This window comes from Ceratosolen solmsi, unplaced genomic scaffold (genome assembly GCF_000503995.2).
Source record: "Ceratosolen solmsi marchali unplaced genomic scaffold, CerSol_1.0 scaffold47, whole genome shotgun sequence".
Lineage (NCBI taxonomy): Eukaryota > Metazoa > Arthropoda > Insecta > Hymenoptera > Agaonidae > Ceratosolen > Ceratosolen solmsi.
In genome coordinates, this window is record NW_011948419.1 from 9,255,623 (window position 1) to 9,278,432 (window position 22,810).

The window sequence follows — 22,810 nt, forward strand, 5'->3', positions numbered from 1 at the left end:
CTTTAATTAATTTCAAGTATTTCTCACTATTATTCAAAATATTGATAAATATGACAGAAATCTTACTAAATAAATCTAGAAAAATATATCTAAATAAAAATTATTTGTTCGAATTTTTGTAATGTATTCTTATTATTAAATTCTTGTTGTAAGAAAATAGTTGAATAAGGGAAAATGTTTAATAGTTTTTAATTGAATTGCTTAATTAAAACTGAACACATATAATATGATAATAATTCTTTTTATATTAAATATTTACATAATAATTAGCTTACTAGTGCTAAACTGTAATAAATGAAAATGTTTTAAATGTCATCAGCGATCAAATATATATGCTTATATATTATTCATTCATGTAAACAAATTTCAATATTAATAGCGACGCGTTAATTAACAATGTATTAATTAAAAGCCAGAATAATGTACTCTTCCTAACATACTTAAATATAATGTACGTAAGTAGTTAAGTTGCTAAGCGTCAAATATACTTTATCCAATGTAATACAATAAGGTACCGATTAATACATTTTAGGACAATATCAAATTGCTTTAACAAACTTCATACTTTATTTGACTCATTTTTTCTATCATTTAATGTAATAATAACTCGAATAAAATAAAAATAAAAATCTTGTAATAAAATAACTAAGTACCTTTCATTAGATTTTCCAAAATTATAAGTTCGTGGACAAATTCATTAAATATTATGAATAAAATGATTTAAATAATCGATTACATACTGTTCAAAATAAATATAAATTAAAATAATTTTTCTCTTATACATAGAGTATAAAGTTGAGAGAATATATGTAATTAACTAAGTGATAAAATGTGTACCTTAAATAAATTATTTGTCCACGAACAAAATATTCAAACTAATGTATAATATTATTTTAATTTGAATGGTCTCCTCAATCCATAGTAAATAACGTAAATATTAAATAAATATAGATCATAATTATATTTCATACATAATATCTATTTAAATATATGGCATGAAATTTAATATATTTATATTTATTTATACACTTCATGCTTTCGAGTCACTTATATTCTTATTCATTTAATTTATATAAATTCAATATATTATATATTTTTTCTTTAATCCAAACATAAAAACTTCCATCTTTTATTATAACAGTTGGACAAATATTCTATATAAAAATAATATTAAAGACTCGCGTATTTATTTATTTTTCTAGTAGTAGTAGTAATAGTAGGAGCAGTAGCAGATAAATATCAGTAGTAGTAGTAGTAGAAATAGTAGTAAAATTATGTTTATGGTATAGAAATTGATAAAGTCCTTAATTGTATCGAGAGTTTGTTCGATTTTTTTAACCCACGTAAGAATAAAACATAAAAAACAACTTGTAAATTTTTATATACAATGCTTTTTATTAATTATTTTTAAATAATAACTTATTTATAAAATTTAAACATTTTCTATGATTCAAATACATATATATAATAATTTTTTTAATTAATTACCCGTTTTTCTCAATAAAATAAAAATTCCAATATAGGTTATTAAATAATACTAAGTTTAAAGTAATACTTATATTTATTTTATTTTTTGTATTAGAACTATATACATGCTTTTTTATTGTTTTTAAAAATATTAACTAATAATAGCTTTATAGATGATTGTCACATATCTTCTAAATTATTCTAAACTATTAAGAAAAAGAAAATTAACATTATGTAAGTATTATTCTGAGTTGCTAATTCTTGATATATATATAGAAAATTTATATTATAATAAGTATAAATTTTTATAAATTGGTTAAGCAACGTAATAAAAATTATACATATAATTAACTATTTTGTTTCTGTTTATTAATTAAATAAATAACAAAATTTGTTAAATATTCCATTCAAATTTCTTTGAAAAGTGATTTGTTATATTAAATTAATTATATGTATTTTGAAATTTTATTATCTATATATATATATATTTACATAACAAATATTTTTCATAAAAATGAATAAATAAAATTGCAGTTTTATTTATATATTTATTCCATAAAACTATTAAATTATATTTTATAATATAAGTGTTTGTGGTTATTGCTTTAATAAAATATTATATAACCATATCCAATCACATCATACAATTAATGGAAGTTCGAAAGGTTAAATTTTTATATAAGAACTTCGAGTTCTAACTATTTTACCATATATTTCTTGCCAGGTATACAGACGACCACGACTAAAGATGTAGAAACATTCCTGTGATCTCATGTCTCGATGTCTAATCAGGCCATGGACCATAAGTGCTTTCGCGTAAGTATACTGTCATGGTGTGCACATTGATATGAATAACATTCTTTTTGATATTGAATGAATTATCCAAGATACTAAGTTGATATCTTAAAAATTTATATTTTCAATTTTATTATAATTTCATTATTACCAATTTCTCGTTAAAAGTTACTGTAAGTTACTGAAATAAAATTAATAGAATTTATTTTTGATTTTTAACGTGCAAGAATACTGGTTATATTAGAAATATCTTACAATGTATCCTGAATTAAACTTTTTATTTATAAAATTTAGTATTTCGAGATACATAATATCAAGATATTTTATAATTTATCCTACCATTTAAATGTGAATGTAGATTCCTATAGAAAAAAAGGGCAAAACTAAAATTTCAGTTGGTTTTGTATATACTATAATATGAAATAACAAATTGAACGAATGTAACAAATATTGAATAAAAATATTATAGAAAAAATACTTCAATTTATGTATATATTATTTTATTTCATTTTATTCTGCTCAAATATAGATTTCGTTAGTACATAAAAGAAAACACAAATTTAATATTTGAGGTTATATTATACGCAAAATCTGTAATTTTGGATTTAATAATTATTTTTTATTATATTTGAAAATAAATTAAATTAAAGATAAAAATATTTCAATCAATAATTTTTCATAATTTTATATTTAAATTATGTTGTCAACAATAATTTTATTGAAAAATGAAAATATATTTTAATATTTAATAATTTCATACTATATCTTAATTTGTATTTACTTTTCAAATTAATAATATATTTTTATTTCATATTTTGCTTTTATTATATTTTATCAAATATTAAGAAATTATGAACCTAACATTGTTAAAAATTCTAAGATAATTAAAATTAAACCGTTTAAATTAATAACATTTTAACTAATGAATAGTTAGAAACTAAATTAAAATATAAAAAATTTATAATATAATTGATTCTCAATTTAAAATAACCCTAAATATATTTGAAAAATGTTCTAATTATTTGGAAACGAATATTGTAACACCATGCCACTAATGTTCACAAAACAGAAAAGAATGAATTTCATAATAATTTTAATGTAATAAAATTTTTATAATCTAATTTATTTAAATTCTTTTATATAATTATTAATAAAATTGATTTATTTATAATGCTATAATCAGCATTTTTAGTCATTAGATAGTTCGAATAATTGAATGTATGGTTTTATATATATATTTTTTTTACTATTTGTATTCTCGTTAATAACTTTAAAAACTTTGTATAGTAATAAATATTTCCAAGTAATCTTGATTAGTTAGTCATTTTATTTTGTGTATATACTTATCAATTTATAATACAAAATCTTTTGTAACACAAATTATATCCCCAGTGTCTGGGATCAGACTAAAAACCTCCTTATGATGGTGGGTGGAGGCTTGCTGGCAAGTGGAAGGGGCAATGCAATTATTCAATACTGCCTTTAATGTTAATAGTCTTTCCTTTTATTAAATATAATAAATAATGAATAGTTAATAATCTATGAATATTGGAATGAGTATGTGATGAAATGAATATATTGGTGTTTCTTCAGTAATGGTGGTGGCGATAAGTGTGTAAGTGTGTTCTCGATAGCCTGCAACGTGATTTCCCTTCTTCCTTTGAGTTGAGTAGTGTAGTGGGGAACTCGTGGTAGTAGGGGAAGCAAGTTTGTGCCGTCTTGGCAGCCGATGAGGGGCGAGCTGTAGTGTGCGAAGTGGTGGGAGAACGTCCGTGTGACGTCACAGCTTGTGTCCATGAGCTCAAAGGTAGTGGTGATATTCGTGCACGTTCGTGTGCTCGATGCGACCGACCCGCGGTGATGAGGTAAAGGTAAGAACGAGCGTCGGCGTTATTTGCCCGTGGTGGCGGGAACTGCGTGAGGTGGTGGCAGGAACCGCGTGATGGGATGGTAAGAACGAGCGTCTGGTCGCATCTTACTTGAGTTGGCAGGAACCGATGCGGGCGTAAACCGCGAGTGTAGAGTAGTGGCGGTCCTGTCGTGATGGGTGCTTGTTAACTAGAAGAAGTAGTAAGGAACGAGCGTCTGCGTTGCTTACGGAGGCGTGGGTGCCAGTATAGTTGTGGCATCGCTATTAGTTCCTTAGCTTGCTTGATGCTTGCCATGGCCTCACAATGGCGATTGCAGGTTGGATAGCGAGTCCGATGTGGAGAGTGCGTGATTAGTACTAGCAAGAAGGAATCGCGGCATGTGCAGCTCCTTAAATATTTTCGTATGAACTTGCGACGCCGGTAGCGCATCGGTGGCTGTTACTAATGCCGCTATTTGTTGTGACGGCAATAGGGCATAGCTTTGTCGGGTTAATTTGTTATTATTTCTCGGAATTATAGTCGTATGTTCGAGTTTTTCGGTTAGAAACATTCGTTGAGTCCGTTGGCCAATGTTTACCAAACAACGCTTCGCGCACTCATACCTCTCCCACTTTATATTCCGCTTAAACTGTTGTAATCCGTAAACCCTGGGAATATATTTATCCAATATAAAAGAAAAGTAATATATTTTACACTGTAAAAAATAAAATATAAAAAATATAAAATAAAATATAATAAAAAATACATATAAAATTTGATGTACTTATATTAAAAATGAAAACTGATTTTTCAATAATTCAATAATTGAAAAAATAATAACTTAAACAGTCCTTGAACTGTGATTAATTGAATTTACTCATTCTTTCTAAGCATTTTAAGTACTCAGAATTATATAATGATCATTAAAAACATCAACATTAACGTCTATTTACAAGATTCGTAAAAGGAAAATTAAGGCATGGTATTAATTAGACGTCATTTTAGTCTAACATATACAAAACTATACAACATAAAACATGTTTTAGTATAGAATAAGCGTATATATGCATATATTTTGTTGATTATAATGTAAGTTTTTAGTTATAATTAAGACTATGATATGATAATAATAAGACAATATTACTATTTGGAATTATCGTCAATTATCAATTACACATAGATGATCAATTCCTATATAGCATAAATACTACATATCAACCATTCATGTAAATAACAGATGAGAATAGTTAATTTCTGTACTTGTGCAATAAAAATTAAAACTCATTGGATCTTTCATATACGAAAAAATTCTAATTTCAATGAAGTTACATAATGTTTAATCAATACTTAAAATACAATATATTTTTTAAATTTATTTTTTATAGGCAATAAAAATTTTAAATACTTCATTTACGACAAGTTTTATATTTGAATCGATATTTTAAAAATAAATGTTTTATATTTCTTTTTATTAAAATTATTGTAGAAAAATATATTGATATATTTATTCTTTATATGTTTATTTAAATATTAAATTCATTTTATATAATAATATTTTAATCACAATATTTCATATTGTCTAGAATTAGACTAGGCTCCCAGATGTTGGTGGGAGGATTGCGGGCAAGTGGAAGGGATAGCACATTTATTCAATTACATACATTTGCTTATAGTGCTATTTATTGCCATTTACTTTTACAAACTACACAATAATATTGATTCTAAGATGGTGTTGAGAATATGTGAGATCTTGCAGTTGGTTGGTAATTGCCACGTGGCATTAGCATGCACTACGTGCAGAGGTCGGAGGTCGTAAATCTCCGAATCCTCTTGACATAGTATGCTTGGTGGTAAATTGTTACACTGAAATTAAGAGGTCGTAAATCTCTAGTACTTCTTTGTGTAATGCCACACGAAGGTAACGTATGAGAGAGGTATCCTCGCGGCTAGGTGCTTATCGCACAATGAAAGGTGCCCTTCGCAGCTAAGTGATTTTACTCAGAGATTCAGTTGCCTTGCCGGATCCTGTGATGAGCGCTTAGATATTGCGCTTCTTATTGTCATGTTCGTTCTTGTAATGCAATCACCATTTTGACTACTTTAAATTATTACGCCCCTGAGGGTTGAACTGGTATTAAATATAATGCCTTCATTGTATTGGCGTGATTAGGTTATAGCTGTGGTCTGACTGAATTATGTAAGTACAATAAGTGTAACTGAATGATTGGTGTATGGCGGAAAACACTGACTGAATAGCGTAATGACTGATAACTGATTGACTGAGTAATTTATAATAACCCTACAAGCCTGTTGAATACGCACACGAAAACTTAAGGTTTGTTCGTTCCGTGGCGGCTCTGCTGAGAGATACTGACTGTTCCATGACGGTCCTACTAAGACAGATCGTGCTCCGTGCCATAGCGTCTTCACTGAGAGAGCGAGACCTGTCGCGTGCTTGCCCTACTCACGTGGAAGTTTACTTAGCTGGCAGCAAAGCACCGTTGTTGCTATACTGAAATCTTACATGAGGCGCAGAAAGAAAACTTTAGAAGTATTGAGAATTCTAAAAAAAAGCAATGCTTAAAAAACTTGAAGAATTCCAAGCGACGTTACTATGCGAAGATCATATAAACATTGTAGACCATGTAAAACCAAAACATAATAAGTACACGAAAATTCTCGTACCCAAGTGTTTACAGAGTGTTTACTTGAGAGCTAGAGGGACTAGCGTTGCTGAGAGCCAACGATCTTGGAAATTGCTTCAAACCCGAACACATCAACAAAAATAAAAACAACTTATTTTATAGAAATAATTTGGAGCTGTTAGACTTCTTTAAATATGATGATTAGTATATAAAAATAGTATAGTTAAATTGGTATATTGTATATATATATATATATATATATATATATCGCACTACGTCAAGAGGGTTCGGCGATTTACGACCTCCTACCTCGACTTGTAGTGCATGCTACTACCAGTGGAAATCACCAAATAACTGCACGGATCACAATAACTTTAATATCAACTGAAAATCATTATAGTGTAATTGAAAATAAACGCTATAAACGGCACAAAAACAGACCTGTTAATTACTGAAAAGAAGCACTACCCCTTCCACTTATCCTCATTTTCTCCCACGAGTAAATTTGTGGTCATAGTCTAATTCAACCATCCAGGTCCTTCGACCTCCGGATGACTGAAATTCTAAACAGATGCCTTTGTCTTTAAATATAAAATAGTAATTACGAAATGAAAAACTAAAAATTAAATTGTGATTGTAAATCATTATACAAATTATACTAAATAATAAAGAAAAAATTTCTTAAAAATTGTATTTTTATAATAACTCTAAAAATGATTTAAATGCTATTTGTTCGAAAATGTTTGATTTTCTGGCTTAAACTGCTAATGTTCAATAGCTTCTTATAATTTGCCGCCCGTCCTAGCAGATGTTTAGAAAGGAATTAAGCATAAGGGCTTTACATTAATAGAGTGTGCACTTCTTCGTTTAATATGATTTTTTAAAGTTTATTCACAATTACATTGTTGTTGTGTTGGAATTATGTGATGGAAGGGTATATACTATGTTCAATCACGATGATTCAGTTGCTTGAGCTGATTATGTAGTGAATAGTTTATCTATACGAGATGTTTCTTGATGGTGTTATTGATTTTGTAAGAATCAGCAACTTATTACGTACACTCTTATTAGTGAATATGGTTGTGATATATTAATAATAGCATCATGCTAATCTTGTAAGTATTCGAGATTGATGCAGTCCCATGAATTTCAAACAAAAGAAAGGTCATACGCGCTGTCCGACGTACCACATGTGCGCCTAGACTGACCCGCCCGTGCGGACCGGGACGGGTACTTGAGCGAATGTTTACAAACAAAACTCGGCAAGTCCGAGCAAGTTTACGACCCGAAATATAATATACTGTAAGATATAGTTAGATAAGTAATACCCAAGGGTATTACTCCTACTTTTCTCTCGTCGAACATTCGCGAAGGTTCTAGATTTTTCTTTCGACGCCTCATGTAAGAATTAGTGCAACAACGACGATGCCTTGTTGCCAGCTAAGTGAGCCACCGCGTGCCTATATAAGGGACGCACGCGGCACGCCTCGCTCAACTGCGCTTGCGGCCAACAACTTGCCGTGACCCGACCATAGTGAACCGATTCAATCATCTATCAGTAGAAACCATGGCACACGGGTCTCGATCTGCCCTCAGCAGGACCGCCATGGAACGGTCGGTATTTTCAGCAGAGCCGCCACGGAATGATTAAGCCTTCGGTTCGTGCGCGTATTCAAAAGGCTTATTGTAATATCACTTCGCGCTCATTCAAGTGTAACTGCCGCTCAGTGTTTTTAGCATTCTGTGAATTCGACGCATGGTCATATATTCGGCAGCATAAGTAAGAATCATAATAAGAATACACGCGAGTATAAGAATAAAAAATCAGCAGATTTAATAGTGATTACAGTGAAGCCAATGAAATAGTAATCAAAGGAAACATTAATTAAACAACAATCAACACACTCTCACAAGGTACCTATTTTTATATACACAAACTAGTCACATCTATTACAAGAAACCTGGGCAATTGTTGCATCCCCTGACGCAGTCGACAGGTGGTTAGCACGTGGGCGTGCATTCTCTGAAGTAATCACCAAGTGATGAGCACGTGGTCGTGCATGTCCTGAAATAGTCACCAGGTGATGAGCGCGTGGTCGCGCATTCTTTCTAATAGTCACCAGGTGACGAGCACGTGGTCGTGAATTCTTTAAATAGTCAACTAAATGACGCAACAAGTCAAGGCCAGACTTCAGTATATCGACTGATCAACAATAAGGGCATTTTCCAGAAATCCTTAAGATTTCTAAGGTTTATAATAAATAATACTTGTGTGTGACTAGCTCTTCTACCGTTCCCTTAAATAATTAAAGACACAATTGATTACGTAATATATTCCATTAAACATCTTACACCATATCAAGTATAGTTATTCATACATCAAGCATACTTGATTCGACTACCATCGTCTCATGCTACCTCACAAGCATGATTGATTGACTACACCAGCTGATATTTACAACATCAGCATTACCTCAACTTCAAGACACAGTAAACCCATAGCATCTACAATAATTTAAGAATACAAGAATACACCCTCACTACTTCAATAGAATTATTTCCCTCTACATCAAAATGCAATATTGTTATAATCATTTACAATAATAAACATTGTTTTACTAAATACACGATATTTTTCAGCCTTATCACTTATTATTTCCTTTGAAGTTATCCTGCCGAGAGACTAATCCACTGAACTATTGAATTGGCAGTTCGAGCCATAAATTAAACCTTTATAATCGAACAGTAAGGATTAGCAATTATTTAAGCCTTAGACTTAGTTTACTCACAGAGGAACAGTAGCCTTGACATGTTCTGTGTTGAATCTTCTACCATCCCGGATGCTCCGTGTGGATGAATTAACTGTGGTTGTAGTCTGGCACTTTCTTGATTTGAAGGGGATAGTGTCAAACTCCTTTATCTTGCATCACAAGAGAATTGAAGCGTCTTCCTTCCTCGGTGGCCTTACCTTGAGAGTGTATGGCGAATAGCTAGCTGACTGACTAGCACGACTGACTGGCTTCCTGGCGGAGAAACTATAAGCGCCGTCTCGTCGTGTGCTTGCTTTAAATATTCACACGGCAGCTTACTTGCCTGACAACGATGCATAGGTGTTGCTATACGGAAAACATTGCAGAACGTTCGAGTCTAATGTTTAAAAGTTTCGAAAATTCTGAGAACCAACGCTTTAGAAGATATGAGAATTCCAACCGACATTGCAATGCGGAAACCAAATAAAAATTGTAGGACACTCGAAGGCAAAGCTTTGGAATATTCAAGAATTCTCGGAGTCAAATGTTTACAAAATTAGAGAGAGAAGGCTTATACATTTCCGAGAGCCTAAGTTCTTGGAAAATGCTCCAATTCCGAACACTATTCAAAATAAATTATTAAACAAATAATTAAAAAAAAAAATAATTATAACTTTTACACAACCTATAATAAAAATCTATAATTTATAAATTAATATTTCAATCACACTGAATGACGTATTTTACTATAGGTATTTTTATTAAATAAGAATATTTTTATTAAAACACGCTATTAAAGGAAAATATTAATAAAAAGTAAATTATATGTTTAGAAATAATATTTTTATTTATTTATCACACACCAATATACAAAAATGAATTGTATTAATATTAGAATATATGCTAGTAACTTGAAGTCTATTCATTAAAGATATATTTAAATATATTACAAAATTATAATCATGTTTATAGAAAAAATCGTTTCGTTTACAATATTCTTTACAATTGGCACTGACACCTTACTAAGAAATGATCATCTGCGCTGGCTCTATTAAGATTATAAATAAGTGCAATTTCTTTTTAAATTTACATTCATTCATTTTTAAATTTCAAAAGGATAATGTAAATTATAACAAGTTATATTAAGTATGAAGTTTTATATAAATAATTTGAAAAATTATTATTTCACTTTTATACTAATATGTTATTAATATGTTGCAAACGTTTGCACGAAAATATGTGAAAAATGACTATTTTATTTCAATTATCAATAACGTTAAATTTCTGTCCAAGTTAGATCATTTTTATTTGATCTTTTCTTGTTAGTACGCATAAGTCTTATATTTTAAAAGATAATAAAATATTAAATACAAATGTTCGCCATTTATGTTCCGATTCGTACATGGAGATTTTATTTTAATTTATTAATTTATTTATATGTGAACAATTATTTTTACCTATGTCATATTTGAAAAATTACATCATTATTTTAAAGTGTATAGTAATGATATTTCTGCACGCACAAATTTGATTATCAATTTCATTAGTACTTTTAAATAAAAATAAATCAATAAAATAAATAGTAGAAATACTATGATTTAAGTTATTACTTTATTATTAATCATTTTTACTCTGAAATATGCATAAACTACAAAATATCACATCAATAAACAAAATACTGTTGCCATAAAAATCAATTTTTACATGAATTTTTTTCCAGTTAATATGTAAAAACCAATTAAAAATTTTGCTTTATTTTAAATATTTTAAAAAACATTAAATTCATCCTTGCTTGTAATTAATATATATATATTGTAATATATACGTATGTATGTTAATACATATTTTATAAATATATATATATATATATATAATAGAATATATACATATGTATTTATATTTATGTCACTATATTATATTATCTTAATCAATTATATATGATTATATCACAAGAAAGATTGAAATGCTCTATACAAGTTTACTCATATGCATTAAATGCTCTCAAATTTATTTCTTATATCAATGCGAAATTTAATTCTAACTTTTACAATTTTTAATTCACAGTCAGATATATCTCTAATATTGTGCTTCATATTATCCGTATTTCAGTACAAAACGGTTTCGAGTATTTGCTTGCGAATATGCTTATTCCATTTGCACTAAACTATTGCGTACAGATGTTTTGAACTATATATACATATACGTCTATTTTATGCAATTATTTTCAAAATTTGAACAAAATTAATTAATATTGTTTGTTATCCATTTTTTTTTATTCAAAGAATTTTATCTAAGTAAACCAATTAACTTTTATATAGTGGATTATCAAGTACAAGATAATAATCATTAAAATTCTTGACTTGCAAGTTCAAACAAGTTTAAAAATAATAAAAATTATATATTAACGTATATATTATTCAATTTTCCAAAGAATATATATTCTTCTTACTTGTGTCATTTATTTATATTGTATAACATCATCAAATTCCTTATTTTTATATGTCTTCTCTATACGTTCAGCGAAATAATTGGCACATTTTTAAAATGGCAATGTTTTAAATTGGCACAAAATCAATATTTTTATAGTATTCTGCTCTAAATTTAATAAAGAAAATAGTAAATGTTTGTACTTAGGAATGGTAATTTTACATATTATTGAAAAGGATAATAGTATATATATATATATATATATATATATATATATATATTCCGAATTACTAATTATATAAGAAACTATACAGGTTATTGGGATTTACAACGAATATTTAAATGCAATATTTAAATTATATATTTGTACAATTATATAATATTTTTATTTTCTTTTATTATAGAATATTTTTCTTGAATAAAAGAAAAAATATAAAAATTATGGAAGTTTAATTTTTTTAGCAGCTTTTCTAATAAATAAATCAGACCAACTTATAATTTTGCCATTAATTATTCTAAAATAGCGTAAAAGCGTTATTGCTTTGAAATGAGTTTTCAGTCAAATCATTTATAATAATATGGCAACAATTGTTACAATTTTATTCATTTTTTAATTATAATACAATTTGCGCCGCAAATACAAATTAAAAATGTTCTAATGAAAAAATTAAAAATATATAGTTGTTTACAAGATGGGCCGAAAGGTATTTAAAAAAACAAGATGAAATAATGTGTAAACATAAGGTTTTTCCCTAGGTCTGCTGAACAATCAACAAGAACAATCCTGTCACTGACTTTGCATAAAACTACAATACTTTTTCTTATATATATTTTGTCATAAGTATTAATTTTAGTAACGTTTTTTTGTTTGCTCCCCCCCCCCCAATTTCTTCAAATACATGCGTACATATATTTTACAGGACTGCTCCTGCATCATTTTATTTATATATTTTTGTTCATTTAGCCTCGAATGGCTTCGCTACACTTAGTTCACAATTGTATTTTCCACAGTTTTCTGTTTTTCCTACTTTTACTATTTCACCACACACTTCAACTATGATTACACATCAAATATGATACGAATTACTTTCTCTCTTTTCTATGTCAACCGATCTTATTTTTCAGTCATTTTCTATTTTAATGCATACTTACTAAAATTTGTGTAATGTATTTTCACTTTTTTTATCTCACTCTACGAGCTCGAAGAGCCTACGTAATCGATGATAACGATGACTATAATTACAACTCAATTGTATGGCCAAGAGTGTCTTATGGAAGTGACAATATTTGAAGATGATGGATCATCCGAGCGTCACTTTTTCATGTCATTCATTAAGCTACCATCCTTATTCTTCACATCCAGGGAAGATTGCTGACTGCTCGTCACACCGCTACTATTACCTGGGTATATCTTCTCCAGATGATTTAGAGACTCACTTAGGAACTTCTGCAAATTTATAGTAACATTGTAAGGAACATTATAAAACATTACTAATTGAATACTTAAAATCTTATATAATCTTTTTATACATAAAAATGAAAATGAAGATTAGGAAATAAAAACAAATCAATACGTTTACACCGTCTTATGTGAAACAGTTCTGATTACACAAACTACCTGTATTGCTGTGAGAGCAGCAACGATAGCAGGACTGCCGAATCCGTGAGATATAAGAGAAAAATGTGTAAGATGTCTCTGAATGCTGGGATCTAAAATGTGCTGTGGTCGAGTATTGCACAAAGGTGACCTATCCTGATTTAGAAGGTCCATTAACTCTTTGGTAATCTGTCTAAAAATATTTTTTATGAAAATTAAAATTAAATTATAATTAAATTAAAAGCAAAATCATTTTTCAATAAATCTCTTAGTGTTTAACATTAATAATAGTTCATATTATTTTTTAATTTTAGCATATTAATATAAAATAACGATCTTTTCTTTGTATGTTACACGAAATTATATTTTCAATAAAAAATTAATTTATTTCTTGAAAGCAAAGTAGTAAAATATATGTTTTTATTTTCTAATTTATAATAAATTTATACAATTCAAAAAAACACTCGTTTCGTTTTATTAAGAAAATTCGAAAAAATATTAAAAAATTCTTATAATATAAATAAATATATTGATTATTCAAGAAACTTCCCAATACTTAAACAATTTGCAGTTTTTCCAAAAAAACAAGTTTGTATGTATTACATACATTAATTTTTTTATATTAAAAACAATTGACTATTATGTAAGTATTTTAATTAGTAATCCATAAAACATCATTTATTTGCAAATTTAAATCATTTTTCACAGTTTTTAATATTTTCAAAATTAATAATGTTAATAATGTTAATAACTTCTTTTTTTTTAATAATTACTATATATATTTAATAAATTAAAATAGAAAATGTATTCTATTTAAAGTGATTAAATATTTGATTTATCGGTGATTTAAAAATAAATTTAAATTTAGTAATCTATTTAACCGAATACAAAATAAAGAAAATTTAATGAAATTCAAAGAATTAATATTTCAATGTATTAGAGAAAATAAAGAAAGAATAATTCTAAGTTTTTAAACTGGCTTTAAACATATTTTATAAATTATACGTTAAATATATGATAATATTTTCAAATTTAATTGCTATGTATAGTTATTGATAGGATGAAATTATATGTACAACTTCATGCAGTTATACAAATGCTAGTAATGCAAAGAAGGCTTAGCATAATCAACAACACAACTGCTAACGATTTGATTCTATAAGTATAAATTGCTAGTATCAATATAATAATATCTATCATTCTAAATGTAAAAAAATAGACAATTACCAGAAGCGATTCTCTACATGTATAAACCTACAGTAGAGAAGAAAGCAAAGAAAAATCTAACTTTGTATAAAAACGTGAAAAAATTATTCGGAGTATTTAAAGTAATAAAATTTTTAAATATGAACGGTTATGTAGGGTGGCATTATCACTTCTAGAGGGACATTTGGAAATTTGAATTCGTGTATTACAGTAATTCTAATTACCGATGCACACAAAACGTTGTTATGTGAAATATGATTTTTCATTATTGTCATGACAGACGTGTATGGAAATATAACAATCAGATGAAAATGTATAATAATATGAAATGACGGTGGAAGTCTTAAAAATGCCAGTAGTTGTTTATTAATATGAAATATTAAAATGAATAAATTAAATTTTAACAGCTTAAGGTATAAATAATTAATTTATTAACAAGCATTATCGGATCATCACATTACAACTTACTTAGTGGCATGTAGAAGTTCTTTTCGTCTATATGAATCTTGTGGTTCGCAGTGTTGTCGACTCAGGTATTCAGCAACCTGTTTTGCTGGAAACTCTGTTTCACAAACATATCCAAAATCTCTAGCGAGATGAATCGCTTCTCCTACGTAAAAAAATAACATTAGCAATTATATATTATAATAATATAAATAAATTATAATATAATAAAATAATATAATATATATTATAAGAAATTATAATATATTATAATGTATAATAATAGCTTCTAAACAAATGTTCTTCGGTATTCATTTTTATTCTATAAAATACTTATCAAATTATTTACTGTCAACTAATTTAAATACCTTTTATTTATTTCTATAATTAGTTTACTAAAACATTAGAATACTCGAATAAAAACATTTTTCAATACTTTTTTTATCATATTTGAATATCTATTATATTTTGAATGCATAGAATACAATTATATTTCACAGCTGATTTTGTAATGCAACATTCATCTCTATAATACATTTTCTATAAAAGTTAAAAAATATTATCAAGCAAAAATTTTTATGCATAAAAGCTACATATATTCAGTTGCATATAATTATTAAAAAAAGATCATTTAAATTAAATTATGATTGATTGAAGGTAATATGAGTAATTTAACTGTGAAATATTTTCTTTTATAAATTCTAAGATAGCAAGTAATGAAAATACATAATCACCTACTGTATACTTACAAAAAACTTTAAATATCAATCGTAATTATTAATTCACAATACATTCTAATAATCGTATTTTTATTTAAAGTTGAAATTGACTGAAAAATGTGGAAAATAAAAATAAATAAATGATTTGAAATAATTTATCTTAATTTAAAATTTTTTTAATAAATAAATAATTATACGAATAGTTATTATTTATTAATTATACGAATAAATAATTATATATATATAAGATTAAATGTGCTTGCAATTTAATACGCAATATCAAATGCAGTTCAATTCTTTATCAAAGCAGTTCATATTTATTATGAAATACAATATTGAATTTTTTGTCAATGTCATATATAAATTTTATTATTTTTTAATTTTTTCTTGAATTTTATTAAAACAAGATTATCTTGTATATATCTATAAGGTTAAAGTATTTTTAAAATTCAAATTGAATTTTCTTAAAATAGCTATTAACTTTTGTAAATTAAATTGTTATTTATATATTTCATTTAAAAAAACGTATTTCTATAAAATATAATTAAAATAGAACTCAGACTAGTTGTGGCTAGATTCATCTTCTACTTGTTCTGTAATATTATAGATCCATCAACATTTATATATAAAAATTAAGAAATAGTGATACATTGTTCATGTGCCGAATGGAATATTAACATTTAATCATATTAAACAATATGTTTTTCTTTATTAATAAATACTGAATGAAAAATGAAGTAATTATTAATACAAAATTGGTACCCTTCGTAGAAAAACCGTATTATAAAACAGTTATAATTAATAATAAGTAATAAGTAGTAATGAAATAATTCCATTTTTGGATTATCGCAATTTTATACTTAAAGAAATTAACCTGCCATGATTTATGATAATTCAAAAACGTTACTATACTCCTACTACCTCTATGTTTTATTTGTATAGAAAATTTCATTATTAATTAAATATTTTTTCTCTTCATTATTATCATAAGTAAGTGACATAACTATTTTTACAACAAATTATTTGTACTGCAGTTATGTTTCAATCAAATTTTTATATAATATTTATTGCTATACCTTGGAATTTTCTTTTTTTGCTCTTTTTATAATCTGTGAATAATTTGGCATAAAATAAAAATTTTTAGTTTCAACAAATTTAATGTTTCAAAATATTACTTCATTTTTTAATGGCATTATTAAATTGATGCATATTTAAACAAATATTAAACGTTCTATTTATAAAATGATAACTGATTTTTAAAACAACTTACCTTCTACCAAAGATGTTAACAATGTCACATTAGCAGCCTTTCTTCTGCCAGCTGGAAGATTTAGTCCAATTTTCTCAAGCTTCTCTCTAAGAAGTCGTCCGCCATTTTTTGATTTGGCTCTAAAAAATTATATATTAACAGTCATTCAATAATAAAAGAAATATTTATATGGCAACAATATAGATTTTTCAACATTATATAAACAATCATAAGTGCACTTTATTATTATTCAATCTAAAAATTCGGTAAAGAAAAAGGTTTAGAAATAATGTAACATAATTATTTATGAACTTTGTGATGCTTTAAATACAATTAAGGTGATGAATTTTTAAAACTCAATATTTTATGTAATTAAAATTTATGAAAATATAATTTAAAAAATTATACATGATGAAATTCAATTTATATTTAAAAGAAAACAAACTTAAATTCAATTGATTAAATAAATATAGAAATTAAGAAAAAACTGTTATTTAAAATAAATTTTAAAATATAAACAACTTCAAATACTAAAAATATTGAAGACCTAGAAACATCTAAATTTTTTAATTTTACACAAATATTTTGAATATATTTTAATAGAGAAACATGAATTAATGACGTCTAACAAAAGATGTATGTAAATATGTTAATTTATATATCATAATTATAATCTAGTAAGCAAACTAAATTAAGGTTTCTACGTAAAATAATATATATGAAACAAATTACTAATAAAAAAATATATTTCAGAATGTACATTAATAGATTATTAAAATCCATAATTGATTTCTAAAGATGATATGATCTCTTATATACGATTAGATGATTATACAAAGAAGTTTTGTTCTCTACATTGGTGCTTTTAATTGACTACAAATATTTTTATATGCAATAAAAAATGAGAATAAAAAATATATGTATTTGTTCGGAATTTTATTCGAGGCTTTTGGTTCTCGGAATGTTTACATTTTCTGACATTGATTTCCCAATTATACAATAGCAGAATTCTCAAACAATTACGTTGCTTTCGACAAATTCTCAATTAGCCGAAAGCTTAGATTCTCGATCGTTCCCAAAGGCTGCCTAGCCTCGAACGATTACGTTTGCTTTCATCGAATTCTCAACTAGCTAAAAACTCGTTTCGAGCTAGAGCTAGTTGCCGCGCCGATATTTAAGACAGCGCGCGACAAGACTCCACGTAGTTAACATAAAGCAGTCGTCCAATTCGTAGTGTCGATAGTTATGAAGTGTCAGTATTCAATTATTCATCCAAACTAATCATCTACGTCCAAGCCACGCTATTGCACGGAACACTCGTTCACTTCTCCAGTGCTCCAAGGCAACAATCCGTCAAGGGCTGACTGCTGTTCTTGAAAATAGTCGACTATGCAAATCGTGGTATCTAATCCTTCTATTCTCGAAGGTATATCATTTATCTTTATTGCGAATAACTAGCATATAAATACTCCCATACTTTACTTATGAGTATGGTCGATTCTCCCGGAGACATTCCCATACTCCCTTTATGAGTATAGTCAATTCTTCCTGCTAGCTACCACAGAGACATTGCCATACTCCCCTTATAAGTATGGTTGATTCTCACTGCTAATTACCACTACCACCTTTTCATGCTCACCTGATGAGCGTGGTCGACTCTTCTTGTTGACCTTTACAACGTCAGCATAGAACCAATAAGCCATATTCCCCTTCAGGGAATATACAAAATCCATTGCCGATCTCCATATCATCATCAATGACATCGCCACCATTACTAAGAAGCAACCATATCATTATAATAGAATAATTCCCTCTCTCTGACAAGAAATGAACATATAACTGCAATATTGTAATTGTTAATAAAATAGAATAAACGATGTCTTAAAACGAAGTTACATACTGTACATATTTACAGCCCTTCCACATGTGTTCTTTCGTAAGCATCGCTACGGTGAGAGACTAATAAACTGAACTATTGAATTTGGCAATTCTAGCTACAGACTAAACTTTCGAACATTTGGCCCTTGTGCTGGATTTACGAACTTTTCGAACAATATTAAAGTATTTAGTACTATTATTTGTGTATAATCGATGTTTGTAATCGATTCAAAATTACTATTTTTCCTGTTTACTATTAAATAAAAAGGTACTTATTATATTACTTTTACAACATTAAGTTAATCGTTTCAAAATAATAGTAGTTTATATAATTGAATCATTATTTTTTACTACTTTACGTATATTTATTATACTGAATAAAGTAATTTTATATATTATAATTTTCATTAAAATTTTAACATCTCGAAATAATTAAAAATATAAGTATGCATTGGTAAATTTCATTTTATGAATATCAATTATAAATTATTGTAGATAAAATTGGTATAAATTTATTTAATAATTGTGCACAGAAATAATAATATATTTTATTTATACTGTGCATGCACTTAACATTATATTTTATTTGTTATTTTTAATTACTATTAAAGTAAAAAATATAAAATTCTTCAATATATAAGAAAAAATATATATTCATAAATATAAGATAACTTCAATCCTATTGTTTTGAAACAATATCAGAATTAGTTTTCTAAATATTTTATTAACTAAAATTTCTTTTAATATTTAAACTCCAATATTTATAGTTAAATTATTTATCGTATAATTATTTGTGATATTGTATATAGTATTTTATATGTGAACAGAAATATATTATTTTTAAGCTATATAAATTTTTAAACAGCTGGTATAAATATTATAAGAAAAAATTATAATTAAATGATAAAATTCTAAATTTCACAATAAAGGAACCCTAAGATATCATCAAAATAAAAATTAAAGGTTGAAAATAAAATTTTACTGTTTTTATTCATAATATGATAAATCAATAAAGAGATGAATTTTTTTTACAATAATCGTATTTAATAATTGTACAAAAAAAACTGTTCTTCATACCTGTTTCTAATTTATTTACCTTAAATTGGCATATATATGTCTGTTATTTAACAACATTGATTTTACCGTTAAATGCTTATAATATTATACGCTTATAATGTGTGATATACATTAATATATTTTCTTTTAATATGACATTCTGATTTGAAATCTTCAAGATAAATGTATAACATTCAAAACCGCAATCGCTTTTTATAATTATTCTTATATTTGCACATAAATCGAAGTATAATATTGTCTGAGATCAGACTAAAACGCTTCCCTGAGATGGTGAAGGGAGGCTTGCTGGCAAGTGGAATGGACAATGCAATAATTCAATACTGCCTTTGTATGAGTTGGTTTTCCTTTTATTGAATAATAATAATATAATAAATAATCAGTGGTCTATTGAGGTGAGATTGAATGAATGATACAATAAATGAGTGAGAGTTTCTTCATGTGATGTGAGTTATGATAATCTTATAAGTGTTTTCTTGAGTGTCGCGCGTGACTCTCCTACTTGTGATTAGAACTCGTAATGGTAGTGGGAGATGTGCTGATAAAGGATGTTGATGCCGTGAGAGGGTCATGGTGTGATAGGTGAGTGTTGACGCCACCGATTGCCGCTACCGATGAGCTGGAGAGGCCTGGGTGGGGCGCTGGTGTGTGACGTCACTGATGAATGGCAATGATACCGTAGTTTAGGTATTGCTGCTTACTTAGTTCATGGAGCCGTGTGTTAGTGATTCGTAAGAACGTGTGTAATAGCGTAGCTTACGTGTGTGGAGTCGATCTCAGTTGCATTGACGGTACGTAAGTACGCGTGTAATAGCGTAGCTTACGTGTGTGGAGATAGATCGTTGTGTATTGGAGATGACCTCTATGTGTACCTCTATGGTGTTTGACTTGTAGGACGGCGATTTGGTCTTGATGATTGTTTGATTGAACTAGTAAGAGTAATAACAAGCAGCACCGAAAGTGCATTGGTGGCCGTTGCTATGCCGATATTTGTCGTGACGTCAACAGAGCATAGCCTCGTAGAGTTCATTTGTTATTACTTTTGGAATTATAGTAGTATATTTGAGTTTTTTGTTATAAGCATTCTTTGAGTTCGTTAGTCATTTTTTACAAAACAAATACTCGCGAGCTCATACCTCTCCCACTTTTTATTCCGCTTAAAAACTACTGCAATCCGTAACAAATATATTATAAAATATATTTTAAAACACTTCAACTTTTTAATAAAAATAATTATATTAAGGGTAGATTTGGACTACCTTTTATCGATGTCTTTATAGAACAGAGAACTTCATACTTAGAAAAAGAAAAAGCCAAAGTTTAAATAAAGAAATTAAGTTCACGAAAAAGAACTGATTTACCCAATATATTCAAGATGATAAATTAGTTCCTCTCTACTTTGCACTATTTTTGTTAATATATACCTATATTTTGTATACCTATATTTTATTAATAATTATTAATAAATTATAATATATATATATATATATATATATATATATATTAAAAGATAAATTGAATGAAATACAATGTAATTGAGAATTATTACTATAATAAATAAGAAATTAATAAATTTAATCCGTTACTCGTAATATAAACAATATTTAATTTCCAAGAAACTTCTAGTTACATTGAAAAATAATATTGCCCTTTATTAAATCTATTTAATGCACAATACTTAATCTTTAAAAATATATAAGCATCATTTGATAATTTTATTATGCATTTGTTATTAATAACATTCTAATTTTAAATTAAAAAATAATATTATACTTGTAAATTTTGCTTAATATTTTATAAAGCAAAATATTTTCTTATTAAATATTATTAAACATTATAATCAAAAATAAAAATTTTAATTATATATAAAACGTAACATGAATATAATCATTATTAAAATAATTAGAACTCAATTTATTATATTTCTTCATAATTCTTTGAAATTCAAGTTTTTCTATATTAATATAGTAATAAAATATTAAAAATTTTTAAATTCAATTGAAACGTTTTATTTGTAAAGAATGATATAATAATATAGAGTTAAAATGTAAATTCAGAAACTAATGATATGACTATAGTAATAGTTAAATTTATCCCATTTAAATACTTGCTATTTACATTGCAATATTTAATACTCTTTTTTTCTTTTGTTACGCTTCTAATGAAAAACAGTAAATATTGTAAATATCATTAAGTCACTAAAGTTATATATAATCTATATAATTAAATAGTCACCTTCGTAAAACGCCCCCGAGTAAACTTGCGTTCAAGCATTCCGGAGGCGACAGTCGTCTTTGAACTTCCGCTACCGTAACTTTGTACTTGCTGGTGCTGCTTAGTAATGATAATCTCCCTGGGACGGAGCAAAATACATCTGAGGGTTGAGCATTTCCTGTCAACATCGCTTTTTCGCCGCGTTCCGATGGCTTAAGATCTGCAAAAAATGATATAAATGCATTAATTTTTAATACTGATTGCACTTCATTCCATTGATCTTTAGAAAACAGTTATTTAATTTTACTGATTATAATTATTTTACATGAATAACGAATATCGTACATAGAAATATATCTAAAGTACAAGATAATTGGAAAATTATCTTTATAATAAATCTAATAAAATAGCTATTTCTTTGTAAACATTTATCTTTGGAACATCTAATTAAATATGTGTAAATAAATATTCGAAATATTTCTGAATTGGTATATA

General features: G+C 27.1%; 1 protein-coding gene across 4 annotated transcripts in view; it reads right to left on the reverse strand.

Annotated features, from left to right (window-relative positions):
• Positions 1–13,074: 13,074 nt before the first annotated feature.
• TfAP-2 (transcription factor AP-2) overlaps positions 13,075–22,810 on the reverse strand; it is an 81,801-nt gene continuing 72,065 nt past the window's right edge. For all 4 annotated transcript variants that reach the window (XM_011497676.1, XM_011497678.1, XM_011497677.1 and 1 more), the window contains 5 exons: positions 22,337–22,535; positions 17,171–17,289; positions 15,206–15,347; positions 13,553–13,724; positions 13,075–13,381 (listed from right to left, as the gene is read on the reverse strand). In XM_011497676.1, coding sequence (XP_011495978.1) covers positions 13,247–13,381; positions 13,553–13,724; positions 15,206–15,347; positions 17,171–17,289; positions 22,337–22,535 — 767 coding nt within the window. In that variant the 3' untranslated portion in view covers positions 13,075–13,246. The remainder of the gene's footprint in view (positions 13,382–13,552; positions 13,725–15,205; positions 15,348–17,170; positions 17,290–22,336; positions 22,536–22,810) is intronic.